The sequence below is a fragment of the Dasypus novemcinctus genome, chromosome 5 (genome assembly GCF_030445035.2).
Source record: "Dasypus novemcinctus isolate mDasNov1 chromosome 5, mDasNov1.1.hap2, whole genome shotgun sequence".
NCBI lineage: Eukaryota > Metazoa > Chordata > Mammalia > Cingulata > Dasypodidae > Dasypus > Dasypus novemcinctus.
In genome coordinates, this window is record NC_080677.1 from 59,957,932 (window position 1) to 59,976,832 (window position 18,901).

Sequence of the window (18,901 nt, forward strand, 5' to 3'; positions counted from 1 at the left end):
TAGTAGGGGCTTTATATATATATATGTTTTAATAAATGGTAGCAATTCTTGAGTATGAGTAATAATTTATAATATATAAAGTATTTCGATATATATTATCTTGCTTTAACCTCTCCCAACAAGCTTCTTTTTGAAGTTATTTCCATTTATAAATGGGGAAATAAGGCCCACAGAGGTTCTAAATGACAAGCCTTAGATTGTACCACTAATAGTCACAGACTCAGATTCAAAGCTTTTGATTCCAAGTCCAGTACTCTTTTTTTTTTTTAAATCAGATCACACTGCCCTCAGATAAAAATTTATGCCTCATGTGAAGGTGGCTTGCTTAGGTGGTACATTTCTGAAAGGAGCTTCTTTTGTACCTCCCCTTGGAAAGCATTCAGTAAATTCTTAGTGAATAGCCAGTAAACCACAATGCAGGATTATGGCCTTTTTGCTAAAGACAAACTCAAGAATTGGTTTAATAAGTGAGGATGTTCTTTATAACTCCTGTGCACAGAGCCAAGAACAAAAGCATTACACCTCATCTTCATGCATCTCTGTAGACTATTAGGTGATTCATCAACTCAAGTAAAATCAACAGAATTCTCTGCATAAGGTGCCTTGCTGGATTCTGTAGAAAATTTATTAAAGTTGTGCCACATTCTCTTTCCTCAAGGAGTTTACAGTCTAGTTCAATAGCAGTTGGCAGTTTTAAAAAACCCTTTGATTATCTTGATTTTCTCCACAGTCCGAGACAGAGACTAGGCAGGATTTATCTCAGTGATTACACATGAAAAATTAAGGCTCAAAAAGACTGGGACGAGCAGCTAAGATGAAATGAAATTTAGTAATAGCACTGGATTAAGACCACACTTTAAGAAACATCAGTGTGACTATATGAAATTAAAGTAATATTAGGGGAAGCAGATTTGGCCGAACGGATAAGGCATCCGCCTACCACCTGGGAGGTCCAAGGTTCAATCCCAGGGCTTCCTGATCCTTGTGATGACCTGGCCCACACGCAGTGCTGATGTGCGCAAGGAGTGCCCTGCCATGCAGCGGTGTCCTCTGCATAGGGGAACCCCACACGCAAGAAGTATGCCCCATAAGGAGAGCCACCCCGCACGAAAAAAGTGCAGCCTGCCCAGGAATGGCGCCACACACACAGAGAGCTGACACAACAAGATGACACAGCAAAACGAGACACAGATATCGGGTGCCACTGACAAGAATATAAGCGGACACAGAAGAACACACAGCGAATGGACACAGAGAGCAGAGTACTGGCGGGGGTGGGGGGAGAGAAATAAATTTAAAAATTTTTTTAATTAAAAAAAATTTTTTTTAAGTAATATTAGGAGATTTAGCCAAACAGTCCATCTCTGCATCTAAAATGAATACTCATGGCAGAATGACCTGATCCTTGGGATAGTTCCTTTTAGGAAGGAGAGAAAGTTGACTTGAGTACAGTCCTACCACTAGTGTGGTACAATGTGCTAAGTCTATATCTCTTAATTCTCTGTGTATAGTTGCTAAAAGAATAGAGGGGTAAAATAAAAAGGAAGTATCCTACATCCTGTATCAGTGCTCACTGTTACAGACCTTAGGGGTGTGGTATTTCTCAAGTAATGGATCAGAGGTCTTAGCACACATATGAAGATGTTTTAATGCCTATACTAGTCTGCCAGAAGGGGTGCTGATGCCAAATACCAAAAAACTGTTGGCTTTTATAAAGGGTATTTATTCGGGATGGAAGCTTACAGTTACAAGGCCCTCAAGAGTCCAACTCAAAGTTACTTCCTCACCAAACTTCTGTTTCCATGTGTTGAAGCAAGATGGTGGGCAGTGTCTGCGAGGGTTCAGCCTTCCTCTTCCTTCTAAGACTCCGTGGGCCCAGCTTCTTCTGATCTCAGCTGAAAGCTGGAGGGCTTATTTCTTTCCAGACTGAACTGCTCTCGTCTCTTCACAAGATCAGCTGTAGACTATCAGGCAAATGTCTCATCTCTCCCCAGAGCTCCAGCATCAGAATCAAGTTCTCTCCTCTGCTACGTCTTTTTCTTTGTATCTGCTTCTCTGTGTTCCTGACTGAGTGTCCATGAGTATAGCCCACCAAGAGGGTGGGGACTCAACCCTGCATGCCCCAATGATGTAGTCAAATCGAAGCCCCAAACCTAACATAATTTAATCAAAGTCATCTCAGTTAAATATAATACAATCAAAGGGTGTCACGATCAGAGGAACAGACCAGTTTACAAACATAATATCTCCTTTTGGAATTAATAAATAATATCAAACTGCTACAGTGCCTAAGTGTAAATACTGATATACATGCCACACCTCTTTGATCCCTATTGCCTGATCCAAACCTGCTTTTTTTTATTCTTGTGGAGTTTTATCATCAGCTACAGTATTCTTTTTTTGAGGAGTCAGGGACTACTTTTTAAGCTACAGCTTTTGTAGATTTCATAACCATTTCCAAGTTAGTTTGGGCCTCTCTTCTCTATATGAAAAGTCATTCATTTGTTTAAGTCATTGATCTGGTTAGTACTATATGCTGGAAATCCAAGAGGAGTGATTGAAAGCAGGCGCTGCTCTCAGAAGATGGCAGAGATGGGGCAGCACGTGAGTAAAAAATGGAGGGTTTCCACAAAGGATCACCAGGTGAGGTTGGAGTGCTGTGTGGGCTTTGTATGAGGGTGTTCAAGCAGGACGGTGACCTAATAGGATCAGGTTTGCTTGTTTAAAAGATCAGCCTGGCCAGAGAGTTAAAGATGAATTTTAAAAATGAGAGTGAGGCAAACGGCTGCCACAGTACTCATGAAGAATGATGAGAACCAGGCTCACTGTAGTGGGAGTCTTGTGGGTATAGGAACAGTTTGGGGAAAGAAAAAAAAAAAGACAAATCTTTACTGAGGGATTCAGGAGACTTGAATAAGTGGAGAACTATACCATGTTCTGATAAAGAAAGACTCTATATTGTAAAGGTTTGTGTTCTCTCGAGACTCTATATTGTAAAGGTTTGTGTTCTCTCGAGATTACTCTATGAATTTTAGAAATTCAGTGAAAATGCTAAAGGAATTGGGGGTTGCACATGGAAATTGAATAAAATGATCCTTCAGTCAGTCCAGATGAATAAAATGTGAAAATACCCAGGAATGTTTTATAAAGAATGGAAAAAGGAAAATTGTCCGCCAGATATTAAAATGTATTCTGAATCTTAATTAAAGGAGAGAAGCCCTCCAAACAGAGGCAGAAGAGCAACTCCAGAAGCAAGTTCATCTAATTTAGAATATGATCAAAGTGGCACTTAAAATTAGTGGACTCATTTTAAAATGCTTAGAAACCATTGACTCTGGATGGTATATAAATACAAATAGAATAGTGCACAGTCATTAAAAATTGAGCGGTAGGCCTGTATTTATTGACTTGCACATAAGTTCAATATACATTATGTGAAAAGGAAATTACAAGACAGTATGCACCAGCATGCCATTTATAAAACAGAGAATAACTATATGAGTATATATGTATAGGAAAAATACTTGAGGAACTTAATTGTGGTTATCTCAGAATGGAAAAATTGTGGGTGGTATTTAATTTAACAGTGGATACGTGTTGCATTTCTAATCAGAAACATAGAAGGTCTTTCTCTTTTGGAGGAAATGAGGACAGAGTCCAATGTGAAACACTATGGTGAGGTCAAGCCAGGAGTAAAATGTCCCATTGGTTGTGGCATGCAGGTAGTTTTGGTGACCCTACAGAACTACCTGTATTTCCATTCAGTGTTGTGGTATAAAGTAGATGAGAAATGATAAAATGTGCGCTTTTCTTTAAAAACCACGGCTGAGAAGGTAGTGGTATGGATGCTTGTGTTTTTATTGGTTAAGGGACAGTAGAGAGGGAAGAGGTTAATGACCCACAAGGCGAGGACTTGAAGAATCTGGAATAGAGCTTAAGAGGAAGGAAATCTTTTCCACAGAGAGACCAGGGAGGGAAGATGATTGCTAGCACATATAAATTTATAGGTGGAGTACAGGAAGTTGACAGCATTCCATTGATGATCTCTGTTTTTCTCTGAAGTAGAGAGAATTGTATGCCAGACTGCTAAGAGAAGGAAGGTTAGATAATGATGTAGAGGGTTTAGACATAAAGTTTAGACTGGCCCACAAGGACAGCCACAGGGCTGATTAGGGGTGGATAGGATTGGCTGGTAGCACTGAGGTAGCTGAGATTGGAAACTGACTTCATAATAATAATGGATACCTGTGTGATCTACCTCAGCCTACCCCCCACACCCTGCCACAACAGCGCTCTGCAACACAGGTGTAAGAGCCAAAAAAGAGAGTAGTTAGACTAATTGAGGATTAAATTCTGCCTAGAGGTAGTGTAAGATAGAATGACCAGGGAGCAAGAGAGTTGAGGGAGTTGGCAGACCTAGCAAATGATGTATAAAGAAAAAAGTTGCTGTCCATATTTAATTAATTATGCAATGTGCTAAATTCAAGTGGCATTTTGATATCCAAATAAATGCAATTAAAGTACCTTTTTAAAAATTCAAATGAGAAAAAAATAGGTCAGAGGTAAGAAATAACACATTCCTGTTTTGAGGCATAGAAGTAGATGACAAAAAAATGTTAAAGGAATCAAAGTTCTCTGAAGCTGAGTATTACCTGGGAGGCATCCATAGGATGTTAGGTCATGCAAAAGATGGTGAATGTGGGGTAAAGAGGATGAGCCATAGGTCTGATGAATATAGGGAATTGATAGTAAATGATAGTGATGAAAATAAAGGATGTCAGGAATATTAATGAAAGAGGATAGTCTCAGAAAATAAAGATAACCTAATCAACAATTCTAATGTGTTTGATGTTCATCTTTTCCATTTTGTGTTTGATATATTTTATACAGTTTTTATTATTAAAGCAGATTTCTAAAGCCAAAAAGGGAAAAAAAATAGTTCATGCTAACCATCTGGAAGACATAATTGGCAACAAAAAAAGATTTTCAGTACAGGGAAGGGGGACAATAAATGGTAGTATCATTAACAAGTTTTGGTTAATATGATTTCAGTTGTTAGATTTGTTAGAATAATTTTCAACTGCAATTTAAATTACACTCAATGAAAAAAAGTGGCTTTAAAAAGGGCTTATTGTTTACGTAACTGGAAGGCTAGATGGGCAGTAGCAAAATTGATTCACCTCTTCCACCATATCAGAAACCCAGGCTCTTTCTCTTATTAAGTTTTTGCATTTTATGTGCATGGACGTTGTCTGCCTTTTTGTGGCAAGATAGTTGCTACAGAAGCATGTTCATGCCTCCAAGCAGTAGCATTCTGTATTAACTGTGAATTGGGGGCTGGAGGTGAGGAGGAAGTGCAGCAGTTGAGCTTTGACTGTGCTTATCTTATCAGTGAGGAAAATCCTTCCCAGAACCCTCTGGCAGGCTTACCCATAGGTCTCATTCACCAGGGTTGGGCCTCCTGTCCATCCTTGGATCCAATACGAGCAAATAGGAATGGAATTGCCTTCATTGTGTTGCACCAATCCTCTGTGACTGGGAGCCAACGATGTATGCTCCAGCAGGCAAATAATAATAACCCCTAGTCTGTGGAAAACTGACTTCTCTAATACATGACCTCATTTGGAGAGGAGGGAAGTATGGAGTGAGGAAAAAACCTTGAAAAGAGAAAATTGAAAGGAATAATGGGAAAAGATGAGGAAATATGTAGTCTAAATGCAGCCAATTAAAAAAAATTTTTTAAATTTTGTGTAATATTTGTTGAAGTGGGAAAATGTTCACAGTATATTGTTAAATGTTTTTAAAGGGGTCACAAAACAGTATACACATTAAAATAACCATTTCGGGCTTTAGCCAACAGCCTAGGCACTTATACATCATATTTTTTTCATTATTTGTGCTGTGCTGAATTTTATATCCTGCTCTGAGGAAATGAGAATTAACATTGCTTATTTGTAGTTTTGGTTCCTGATGACTTTCCACAGTGGGTTATTAATAGCCATGAAGATGAGGTAATGATTGCTTCTTTCGGACTACCCACTTAATCATTACATCGTCCCTTAAACATCAGCATTTTCAGACTTGGTAGAAATCAGTTACATTTTTTATTTCTAGTTAGTTGAGACTGATTCTTTACTTATTCAGCCTTATCATCACTTCTGGGAATGAATAATATATGAATTCTTTTAATTGTCTCTTCAGAATACATATTTTACTAATAAAATTTATATATGAAGCCACATTGTCTTAGTTTACCAAAGGCTACTGATGCAAAATTCCGGAAATGGGTTGGCTTTTATAATGGGAATTTTTAGGGTAATAGCTTACAGTTCCAAGACTGTGAAAATGTCCAAATCAAGGCACTGTCAGAGATGCTTTCTCACCAAAGGTCAGCTTCTAGCAGATCCTGGAGTCCCACCAGGTGGAGAGCCAAGATGGCTGGTCTGCCAGTCCTGGAACTCCTCTGTGGGCCATCAGGCATCTTTCCCAGGGCCTCATCTCCTTGAGCCTCTTTGGACTCTTCTGTCTTTCTGCAGCTATAGGTGAACCTGGAGTCCTGTCTCTCACATGGCCGGGTCAAAATGGCAGAGCTCCCTTTTCTTTATGTCTTTCTTTCTGTGTGTTTTCATTTTATATAAGACCCAGGAAGAGGGCAAAGACCCAAGGGGTGTCACCCCTTACTTAAGTAGTTCAATCAAAAGGGATCTAATCAAGCAAGCTAATCAAGGTTCCTTAACTGAATCTAATCAAAAGGGCCCATCTACCCTGTGTTTTTAGGCACAGGAATGAATTAGCTTAAAAATATAATTTTGGGGGTTCCACAGAAGACAAACTAGGACACCAGTGTGTTTTTATCCAGTTGCCTGGAGGCAGTATAATGCCAATTGAGGGTCTTGCCTTTGTTTCTTTGTTTCTTCTGAGAGGTCTGAAGGTAAAGTTTGTTGCCTTACTTTTTTCCCTCATCCCCCTCAGACACAGTGGTAAAGTAATAGGAATTATGGCGCAGTGTGTTCTTTTCCTCTTTGTGACCCTTTCAATTAGTCTCCCAGATCCTCCAGTTTATTGCTTGCTTTGAATAAAAATTCACCAATTACAACTTTCCAGGTGACTTCAAAGTTTCAGAGAACTTGCTTTAACCATCTCTTGCCTCATCCTAAGCAATTGCTCCACTTAGATTTATTTGTTAGTTTGTTTTGCCCTTTGTGATTTTGGAGGAGGCATTCTTTGGATACTCCAGAGGGCCAGAGGAGAGGTAGGGGGAACCTACTTTGTAAAACAGTTGTGGAAGCCTATTCTCATCATTGTGAATGAAATCAGTGAAAACTTGAAGGAAGCCCTGTCATGTTTTAATGTCAAATAGTGGTAGTATACCCATCCAGTAAAATTTTTGTGGTGTCTCACAGCACAGATTCTCACTCAGAAGTAGGGGTGGGTGAAATCACCAGTGAGTGAACCCACCTGACCAACTGTCCAGGATCTGAACATGGCTTTGTTACTCAGTTTCATTGCTTATAGTAATGTTTTACCACATTTTATGATTCTAAAAGATCCTGGGACTATCCTTTCATGATTGCCAACAGCCCTCTACTTTTTTATGAATCCCCTATCACCTTTTGTAGGCCCAGGTGATCTTTTATCTCTACTCCTATAGTCAGAACCCCTACCTTAGTTCAAAATGTTATCAGTTCTCTTTAAAAACCTTTGTTATATGTTATATATTTTAGAACTTAGCCTCCTCCAATACTTGGTGGATAGGAGACCTACTTAGGAAACAGACAAATCATTCTGAAGATGTTCTGTCCAATCTTGGATAGCAGATTTGAAAAGATTGGTTCATATGTTATAAGACAAAATAATCTTATCTACAAACTGTATATATCTTATTTTGAATTTTTAAGTAGATAAACCATTAATATACATTTTTGTGCTAAAACTTTGAGGCTGTGAATAGATCACTCAGGTTAGCTCAATATATCCAAATATACAGAATTGCCCATTAAAGCTGTCATTTCTGTGCTGTATTGTATTGGTACAAATTGGACTTTTTCAATATCTTTTGTAACTAATGGTACTTTCTCTGTAGTTGGGATATAGGGCCCAGTGATAAAACTATTTCCCATTACGGCTTTTGTTTGCTTGTTTGTTTTGTTTTTAAAGAAGTGAGAGGATTAGAACTCTAGAACATCTCAGAGAAACAATTACAAAGCTTCAAAAAGATTTCTGGTATTCATACTGAGGTCCAGAGTCTTTTTAGGGGAGTTGCCAAGGACAGAGACCACCCCACCTAGCATTGCTCTGAGCCAGACTTCATTCCATGATGGTGTCCTGTTAAAACATGCTTCAAGTCATGTGGCCCATCTTTCAGAAATATATAGAGTGAGGGCCTCAAGTGACTGTTTATCATAGGTATGACTAGATGTTCAAACCTTTTATACCAGAATTGGTCATTGTAGCATCAAGAGGGAAGCTTTCAAACCTGTATTTAACTTCAAGGGTGTCAGTTGGCAGTATCCTTGGTTTCGTTGCATTGAGTCACTAGGTTACTATGAAATATTAGAATCTTGTATAGGACAGATAAATTTAGATTAAACTCGTGAGGAACTGATCTAAAAGTGTGTCTCACAATACTGGAAATTTGAGATAGAATACATAAGCTAAAGAAGAGTTTCCTTTTGAAGCATCTTTCATCAGAACACTTCTTGTGATTCTGAAGGAAACATGTTTTTTCCTACCTTGTGTGGTGGTGGTTCTTATTTATTTATACATCATTCTCTGGAATTGGGACCAGATCTTAATCTTGTTATCTGACCAGAGTTCCTGACATAGCTAAGTGCACTTCTTTTGAAATTAGGTGTTCCAAGGAATGGTGATGAAAGGTACAGGGGAGAGTTCTCCAAATCATACTTACTACAGGTCCATCATTGTTTATCACCCTAACTTATGGTTGAATTCCTGAAGGTGATTAGTGGTATTTTTGGCGAGGTGTGTTTTTTTTCATTATCCACACCCCCCCCCCCTTGCAGCTTTTTGCATGCTGTGTGTCCTGTGTGTCCATTTGCTGTGCATTCTTCTGTGTGTATATTTATTTATTTCCCCCACCCTTATAGTTTGTTTTGCTGTCTGCTCTCTGTGTCCATTCACTATGCCTTCTTATGCAGTTTTGCCTGTCTCCCTTTTTGTTGCATCACCTTGCTGAGTCAGCTCTCCGCAGCACCCAGGCGAGCCTGCCTTCACAAGGAGGCCCCAGGACGCAAACCCAGGGCCACCCATTTAGTAGACAGGAGCCCAACTCATTGAGTCACATCCGCTTCCCATGAGGTGTTTTTTTAAATCATTAATTCACAGCTCACTAATTCACAACTCTTAAATGTACCTAGATATTGGAGATTTAAAAGAAAACCCTATTTACTAAACAAAAACAAATTTTAAGTAGCCTAATAAAATCTAAAGAATGGTAATTTTTAGGTAGAACCAACTAGTCATACTCCAGTATGCTCTATTTCCATGAAATCAATGTTATTGTATCATGTGGATTCACACCGCTTAAACCATATTTTGATTTGATGTTAGCACGTCATTTTAATCTATCTAGCCTTTAAATCAAGAACTCAGCCCATTGTATAGTAAGTTCCAAAATAATATTACTAAAACCTAATAATTATGATTATAATGTATCCCTGGGAGGAAAACAGCAATGCAGCCATTAAAAATCGTATTATTAAGAAATATATAGGGAAGTAAATTTGGCTCAACTGATAGAGCATCCACCTACCATATGGGAGATCCAGGGTTCAATCCCAGGGCCTCCTGACCTGTATGGTGAGCTGGCCCGTGCACAGTGCTGATGTGCACAAGGAGTGCCGTGCCATGCAGGAGTGTCCCCTGTGTATGGGAGCCCCACGCACAAGGAGTGTGCCCCGTAAGGAGAGCTGCCCTGCATGGAAAAAAAAGCGCAGCCTACCCAGGAGTGGTGCTGCACACATGGAGAGCTGACACAGCAAGATGGCACAACAAAAAGAGGCACAGATTCCCAGTGCCGCTGACATGAATACAAACAGACACAGAAGAACACATAGCAAATGGACACAGAGAGCAGACAACTCGGGGCAGGGGAGTAGGGGGTGGGAAGGAGAGAAATAAATAAAAAATGTTTTAAATCTAAAATATATATATATATATTGGAAGAATTTTGTTGCAATGGAAAATGTTCATGATGAATTGAGGTATGTTTTTTAAAGGGACACAAATACTGTGTATAAAATAACTATTTTTACTTAGACATAATTTTTATGTAAATACTATACAAATAAAATAATATTTGAAAATTTAAAAGACAGACCTGAAAGACGCACAAAAAATTGTTATTTAACAGTGAAGTTTTTTCTAGTTTCTGCGAAGTGGGGTTTTAAGAGGTAGTCATTCCTCCTGTTTTTTTTTTCTAGTTTTATAAGTTTCTACAATTAGCATGAATTTTATAATTAAGGAAAATGTAATCTGTAAAGCACACTTTATTAAATGTGCTATTTAAATAAATACAGAAATAAAAATAACACACGTGATCTTTTTTCCCTGTAGTTCAGGCTTTTTATAAATTTAGATGGGCCTTATTAGTAGTAATTATTAATTAAATAGTTCAAATTTTTGAATTTTTATTCTCTTTGGCTGCTTAATTACTTGAACACTGAAACATGAAGCAAGCAATTTATTCTTCATACAATTTTAAAAGGTCAGTGTTTAGTGTGTAAGAAGCTAAAGATGATGAACCAGCATGACATTATTTTAGGTTAGTCATGCTTTTTAAAATGCAGTGCCTGCAAGTTGTGTGCATGTGTTTCCAATAATGGCTTACTTGCCATAGCAAAAGACTACTTTCTTTAACATTTTGTGACATATTTCTACATTCCTGTTTATTCATTGCAAGTTGTTTGACCTATAGTGGTTTTCAAGTCTTGAAATGCCATACTTCTCCAGGATGTTCTCCAAAATTTTTGCCTGTAGAAGCTTAGAGGGTAACGCCCCCACCATTCAGGATATCCATTTAGGTGGATCTCAAAATCTATTCCAGGACATCTTATGTCACTGCATGCCGCCTCATAGTGCTTTCTTCATATTGATAATGTGGCATTGGACACATTTTCTTATAGTTCTATGTGAATCTGCCTCCCCCAGGAAACATGATACTAATCTTGGCAGTAAAAATCCTAATGCTTACCATTTGTTTGAATGCTTACCATGTGCCAGAAACTGCACTACCCCTTTATATACATAACTTCATAATTCATAATATTATTTAAAATAGACATTATTTTTTCTACTTTATAGATGAGAAAACTAAGGCTTTAGTTTTAAGTAAGCTAGAACTCAAAACTCTGAAAGAAGAACCAAACTGTAAGCCAACAACCAAATATGCTTGTTTCAGTGAGAGGGTTTAGTGATCCGGCTGATGACCAAGTGCATCCTCATGCCACCTTCCAGCTCTAAAGTCCATAATGCTGTCTCATCATTTTTCTAACACTTATATGGACAAAATAGCTCTGTTCTCCCTTGTAGTACACACCAATTTTACAATATTTTTGAGGGTAGATCAGATTTCAGAGGATCATGCTAAAGGTCTTTTTGTTTTTGTTTGTTTTTCTAAGTTTTTGTTAAATTCTTTGTTTATTATCATTTTAAAAGAAGCTTTAGATTACATAACTGTTACAGTGACAATATAGGGGATTCCTATGTACCCCACCCTTTTCCCCTCCCATGCTATTCCCCATTAACAACATCTTTTGTTAGTGTGGTACATTTTTTACAATTGAAGAACATGTATTAAAGAATTGCTACTAACCATGGTCTGTAGTTCACATTATAGTTTATGCTTTGCACTGCACAATTTTATAGGTTTTGCCAAAATGTGTAATGACTGTATCCATTACAATGTCATACAGAACAATTCCAATGTCCCCAAAATGGCCCATGTTATATCTGTTCTGCCCTCTCCCTTCCCTCAGAACCTCTGGTAACCTCTGCCTTTGAATCATTGTTACAAGTTCTTCCATTACTAGAATAATAATAAGTCTACTCTAGTCCAGTTGCAATCCCCCCTTAGGTTTGTTCATTCCTCAGTCTTGAGGGGATGGTCATGTCCACTCTGCTTCCGATTAAGAGTGGGCTTAGATCCCTTGAGGCAGATGGGTGAAACCGTTCTTTCTTGCACCTGTCGATACTCTGCTTTTGGGGGATGTGCATTGTCCATCATCATCCTTTGGTTATTTGTTGTGGGCAAGTCTGATGAACTGGAGAGTAGGTGTTGGCTGCAACTCTGCTAAGATTCAGGGCTCAAATGGAAGATTAAAGACTCTGGGACACATATTCAATAGGTATAGTGCTAATCATAGGTTTAAACAAAAGGGGCATAAATCGTGTGTGAAAATCATAAATGAGTCCAACTCTGGTACATTAGGTGATAGGTTATCATATATTCCAAGGTAAGGCTCACTGACAGGGTGCCGATTTTCTGGGGTTGTTTGCCCTGCCTGTAGTGTACAGATGTCTCTAGAGCCCTCAGGAACACCCTTGCTTGAGGCACTGTTTACTGTGGCAGTCAGTGATATCCTCCTAAGACGGGCATAAGCATAACCTCTGTAATGACCTCCCAACTCACTTTGAAATCTCTTAGCCATAAAAACTCATTTGTATTTAATATTTCCCCCTTTTGGTCAAGGTCTTTCTCCAAATGCATCACTAGTTGGCACTTGGTAATAATCCCTCGGTGCCATGGAGGCTCATCCCTGGAAGTCATGTCCCATTTCAAACGGAATATAGTGAGTTTATTGCTGAGTTTGGCTTAGAGACTTGCTCAAGGTCTTAAGGTCCTACTTTAAGACACTATTTCTGAGTTTTAAATTTTGTATCAATATGTCAGTCCTAAAATTAGGAAATGATGTGACATCGGTTTGTTTTCTGAATGCTCCAGTGCTCCCTGCTGTTAATGTCAGCCATAGCAACTACCATTTACTGACCGATAGTACAATGCTGAGTGCTTTACAAATGGCAATCCTGTGAAGTAGGTATTGTTACTTTCCCATTTTACAGATGGGAAAACAGAGGCTCAGAGAGGTCAAATGGTTTTTGCCTGGCTTTAAATACTTTCATTTAGTGCACTGGAGATTTAACCCCAACTTTTCCAGACCACTGATTTAATCAAGGCTCTACCTCTTATTAGTGGTATGACTTTAGAATAATTACTTAACCTCCTTCTGTGTATCAATTTCTTAAACTGTGAAAATGAAGGCATGGTATTCTTTGCCTCAAGATTGTGGTATGGATTAAATGAGCTTCTAAATGCAGGGTGTTTAGAATAGTGCCTGCTATGTCCTATACAAATAATAATAATTGCCATTATTATTATTCATTGGATTTTAATTTTTGAAATGACAAGTCAAACACCGAAGTATATGAAGTAAGAAGTATCCCTCTCTCACTACCTCCTACTTCTCTTCTTAGAAATAACTGCTGACACCATCTCAAATGATTTTAAGGTTGTCCTTTCATTAATAAACTATTGATTGAAAGTGAAAATTTTTATAGTGTTCTTAAGAATGAGAACATTGAGAGGTAGGAATGGGAAACATTGATTCATTCAGCAAATCTTTATCAAATGCTCTCTATATAGCAAGCAGCACTGAGGCTTCAGTGTCTACTGTGGTATAAGTTGAATTTCTGTTTCAATCACGTACTGATTTTTATTTTCTTTTTTTTTTTGGTTTTATTTAGGATATGATGTTTCAACTTCTCCGAGGTCTGGACTTCCTTCATTCTCACCGAGTAGTGCATCGCGACCTAAAACCACAGAACATTCTGGTGACCAGCAGTGGACAAATAAAACTGGCTGACTTTGGCCTTGCCCGAATCTACAGCTTTCAGATGGCTCTTACCTCAGTGGTGAGTGAGAGAATGCTATTCTTTCATTAAAAGTATTTTCCCTCTTTTGAATGACAGACCGCCCCCTTGTGTGCTCCTCATTTTTACTGCCCATTTTCAGTTGGTGGGCAGAATGTGTCTCTGCATTTTTTCATATAGGAGTTGGGTAAAAGGAAAGCATTCTGCTTTCCACTACAGTCACATCAGGCTGGGCTTGTTGTGGACATGACCCATTGCAGAAATAGCCTGCTGCATCTTAGCCACTAGAAAGGAGTCAGTTGTAAGTTTCCAAATGCTTTTTGCCATAACCACTATTTCAGAGTTGCATATATAATATCTGGGGAAGACAGCTTAAGGTCATGGAGCGGGGGTGGTAGGAACTTTGCCTGACCTATCTTCAGCATCCTGGTTTAAGGAACAGCTGGAGTTCCTACTCAGGTATGTAAACACACTCCCCTGAAGCTATAGTGTCAATTGTGAAGAAGACATTAAATTTACAGTAAACTTTGAACAAATAATACCACCCTGCTGGATACAGGCTTCATGCAAGCCAGAATAGAAAGCATAAACCCAAGGGCCCTGTTTTGGCAAAGAATGACAGTTATAATATCCTGTTCTTTGTCTCATTCAAATGCAAAACCATAATAGCTATGTACTGTGGTTAGCTTCTTTTTCTTGTTACAGTTCATTGTTTCTAAGATGAATTTCAGTGAAACTTTGCACCCAAAATATAAAAAGAGGATACTGGAAGTAGGAACTGACCCTTCTCATTGAAAGCCTAGTTTATATACATTGAATTCACACATAGATTGAAAAAGCCAAGGAATGTCCCTCTGCTGTGCTGCATATTTGAGGCCAAAAGTTAGAATGGAGAATCCCTTTGATTCAGTGAATACTGCAGAAATATTACCCTCAGAGGCATTAAATTAAGCCGTAAAGAAAATTATCCTCTTGGATCATTACAACATTTTCATAAATAGGTCATCATTAACCTCAAAGTGGTTCTCAGTCAGCAGGGGAGTTGAGAAATGTATAGGATCATCTTTGATTGTCACAATAACTTGGAGTGGGGGGATGGCTGCTACTGGAATTTAGTGGCTGTGCTTCAAGGAGGCTAACATTCTGCACACCAAAGAATTTCTCCCAAATTCCAGTAATGCCTCAGCTGAGAAACCCTAGGGGGGATAGAAGTAGAAATCTGGGAAGATAAGCTAGAAATTTATCTGAGAGAGATAACTTGCCTTAAAAAACAATCCAGTTTACAGAAGCGTCCTGATCCCTAACCACAGGAATATGAATACTATAACCTGGACTTGTAGACCACTTACTTTCCCAACATTATATACTTGGCCTAGGATTTTGGAATTTTTACAGAAGGCTCTTGAAGTATATTGCCATTGTTTAAAGATAAATGTAACTTGTTTCCTCTTTTTCCAGCACACACTGTCGCTTTCTAGAAGACAGGCACAGATGATGATTAAAGGATAGGCTTCAGCTTTGGGCTGGGTCAAGTGAGCCCTTGTGTGCTTAACTTATCACACCAGAAAGGGCCAAGTCTGTGTGTTTCCCCAGTGGGAAGGGTGAGGTAGGCTGCAGGCTTCCCTAGGAAGTTGTTGCACACGTTGTTTCAATCCCCTGGGGAGAATCTTGAATGGGTTTTTTGGTACAGAAACTCATCAGCTGAGCGGATGGAAGAAACTGGTCTCCTTGGGTACATTAATTAAAGGAAGGATGAGCCCGCTCTAACTGAGACATTTTGTTTTGATCATCCGAAATGGGCACTATAAATAAAAATAGGAAACCTAATTAGGTTTCGTTTTTATATTTTTTGCTTACTAAATTTGAGGAATGATAACCCAGCTTGTGGATAACAACAATTAACATTCCATTCTTGCTGAAAGTTGATATGTTCAGACAGGATAATGTAGACAAATTATTTCACAGAGAAAAAAGGGAGAGGCAGTCATGAATACATGATTTTTCATTATCAAGTTTGTACTACATGCATATTCTGTATTTCCTATTAGCAGCTAGAGAAGACACTAGAACAAATTCATACTTTATTTGGAATAGGAATAGTTGGAATTTGATGGCAATAATAAAGGATATGTTTCCTATGGGATATTGCAGTTGTAGTTTTTCCCACTGTTTTGGTGAATCTTATTATCATATTTTCTCCTTAAAGGAAAAACCCATTTGGGGATTTGAGGTGTTGATTTACATGTACATGGCAATATATAGAGACTTGGAATCACAGTTTTGCAGACTGAACTGGTATTTATCCTTCGTATTTCTTGAAGAGAAAAAAACTATTCTCTACTTTCTGGATATGTACATTTTTTAATGTGTTATGTCATACAGGAACTGGAACTCAATTTAGTTTGTGGAATGTTAAAGGAATTGCAATTCAACTGATACTAAACTGATACTTACAGCTAGGAGAAAAACTAGTATGTTACTTTATTTCAAAGCTTGACTCAAATGTCCCTTTCTGGTATCCCCTGAAGAAATCTCAGTGTTCAGAGTAACATCTTATTAAGACTTCTCAAGTATTACTTTCTATCTTATTTGTCATTATTTTGGGGTTACAAAGCCCAAAGTCCATATGCTCCTTGAAGATGGACACTCTGTCTTACTCATTCTGTGTCCATCTCAGCCCTAAAGCATATCACAGCAGTGCCTGGCTTAGTATGATAGGCACCAAAGAAATATTTTTGAATGAGTGCATTGGTCAAGGTCGACATATATAATGATATTAGAGGAATGGTTGCATTTGATATGTTTCAATATTCCTACATAGCCACGTGGGAGGACTAAGATAAAAGACTTATTGGATCACAGATCTTAAAACTGCTGAGTCCTTTTTGCATATTAGTCCTGATTTATTTGCAGGTTTTGGTGTTCAGGGCAATGAAAGCTACACTCTCAAGCGTCCATCTCATATTAGAAGGATGATGTCAGTCCAGGTTGACATCTTGTGCTGCTTCACAAGAGAATTACATGTAAGGTTCGAACTGCCTGCCCTGAGGAGAAAGCTGTAGAGATATAGGAGATATTGTTGTAGTTTGCCTGATTATTTGAAGACTTTTCCTTTAACCCAGAGTCTTTTGGTATTAGCAAGCATTACAAAAGGTATTATTTTCTTTTAGAATAATAATTAACATTATCCAAATGAAGGAAAGGATGAAATATTAAATAGCTTTTTCTTTCTTCATCAGTATATATGCACATTTACATAATGTTTATATGTGTTTATATATGTATTTCCACGTGGATCAGTGACAGTACCTTTTATTCTTTGCTTCTTTATGAAAACCTGAAAAAGTTCTCGCAGATAATCTAGCCTTTTAAAGTAGAATTCAGCACTATTTATTTCCATGTTAAGGTTATGACATGATAGATCCTGGACTATTGCTCCCTATTGGACCAGCATTCTCTATGCTAATATTCAAGAAAAGCTATCTTTTATGGCTGAATTTGGTAATTAACTATTCTAGACAGGTGAGCTTTCCAGGCATCTTAGTATCTGCACTCTGATCTTTAGTAAATATACATAATAAATGTGTATGCTTTCTAAGGAAAAAGATCCTGTTTCACTCTTTTCATAAATGGAATATGCTTGATGTTAATTGGCCTCTGGTAGAAATTAATGTAGAACAGTCATTATTAATTTAAATTGTAAGCCTGGACTGTAGCTGTAACTGTAGGTGATATATTACCTAGGACCAAATGACTTTGTTTGTGCCCATCTGATAAGAGAGGGTAAGTGCCCTTCAGATGCCCAAGTGTTCTGTCATGCCTCAGCATGGCACTCGAGGGTCTATCTTTAGAGGTTTTGGGTTTTGCTACTCAACATACGGTTGTGCATGCCCGTGTAAACATACAGAGTAAAGGCTGTTTCTCCCCATTTCTTTAAAGGTTGTAGAATTAAGCTGCATATGGCTCTAGTGAATGCCTTAGGCCCTGGCAAGATGGGCCACTGCCCTGGGTCTCACACTTTATAAGAGCTTGCTCTGACCTGTACTTCAGCCATGCCTCCCTTCAAGGGGTGGAGAATCCAAGGTGCCAGGGGGCTATGTCACCCCAAGACCACACTCGGGGTATCCAGGGACATGGGGACTCTTGACAAATGGCCCTGTGTATACTTATAGGGACTGTGTGGGCTCCTCCTCGATCCTTCCTCCGAATGGTGGTTTGGACCACCTGTAGGTTTACCCTGTAGCCTAAGGGGCAGCTGTTTGTAGATGGAAAGGCAGAGCTTGGATGTTCAGAAGCATGCATGTGAGGCTCCTTATATGCAGGAAGGAGCAGGGAATGGGCATAGAAGTAGGTCCATTATACATAACACCTGGCATAGGTTTTTTGTTTTTGTTTTTTTAACCAAAAGAGCTTCTCTGAAACTGTGAAAAATCATCTTCTGTGACTTTTATTGAAATACTACATTTGTGGAAAACCAAAGAGAATAGGTTATGGAGCGATTTAGTCCATTGCACATAAGTGATATGTAAGAATCATGACTCGTGGTTATATAATCTTTGTAGCAAAAGTATTTCAAGAATATACACATATTTAATAGAATGCCTGTGAGACTTGCTAAAATTATATTTAGAGTTATTCTAAATTGAACATTTCTAAATCTTTGTCATGTCAAATGTTGTGGTGCATGGTGCAACTCATTTTTGACTGTCAAGATAAGGGACATAGAGACCAACTGCTCAGCCAGCAGCGTTAGCCATACTTAATTGTGCACCCCAGTCTAATGTGTCTCAGAAGCAGAACCCTATATGACTCTAATAGTCATGAAGTGCTGTGACTAGCAGCTCAGGGAAGGAGCAGCCCTCTCTTCTCCTTTATAATGCAAAATCCCACCTCCCCCTCCCTACCCTAGCTGAACCAAATGATACAGCATGCAGGGTAAATTCATTGTCATTGGATTGTGGTATTTTGAGATCTCCTTATCAACCATCAGGACAGAGAGCCAGTCACTCAAGGA

General features: G+C 38.5%; 1 protein-coding gene across 2 annotated transcripts in view; it reads left to right on the forward strand.

The window, feature by feature from the left end:
• CDK6 (cyclin dependent kinase 6) overlaps positions 1–18,901 on the forward strand; it is a 236,182-nt gene that overhangs the window by 97,886 nt on the left and 119,395 nt on the right. For both annotated transcript variants that reach the window (XM_058296973.2, XM_058296974.2), the window contains one exon: positions 13,762–13,929. In XM_058296973.2, coding sequence (XP_058152956.1) covers positions 13,762–13,929 — 168 coding nt within the window. The remainder of the gene's footprint in view (positions 1–13,761; positions 13,930–18,901) is intronic.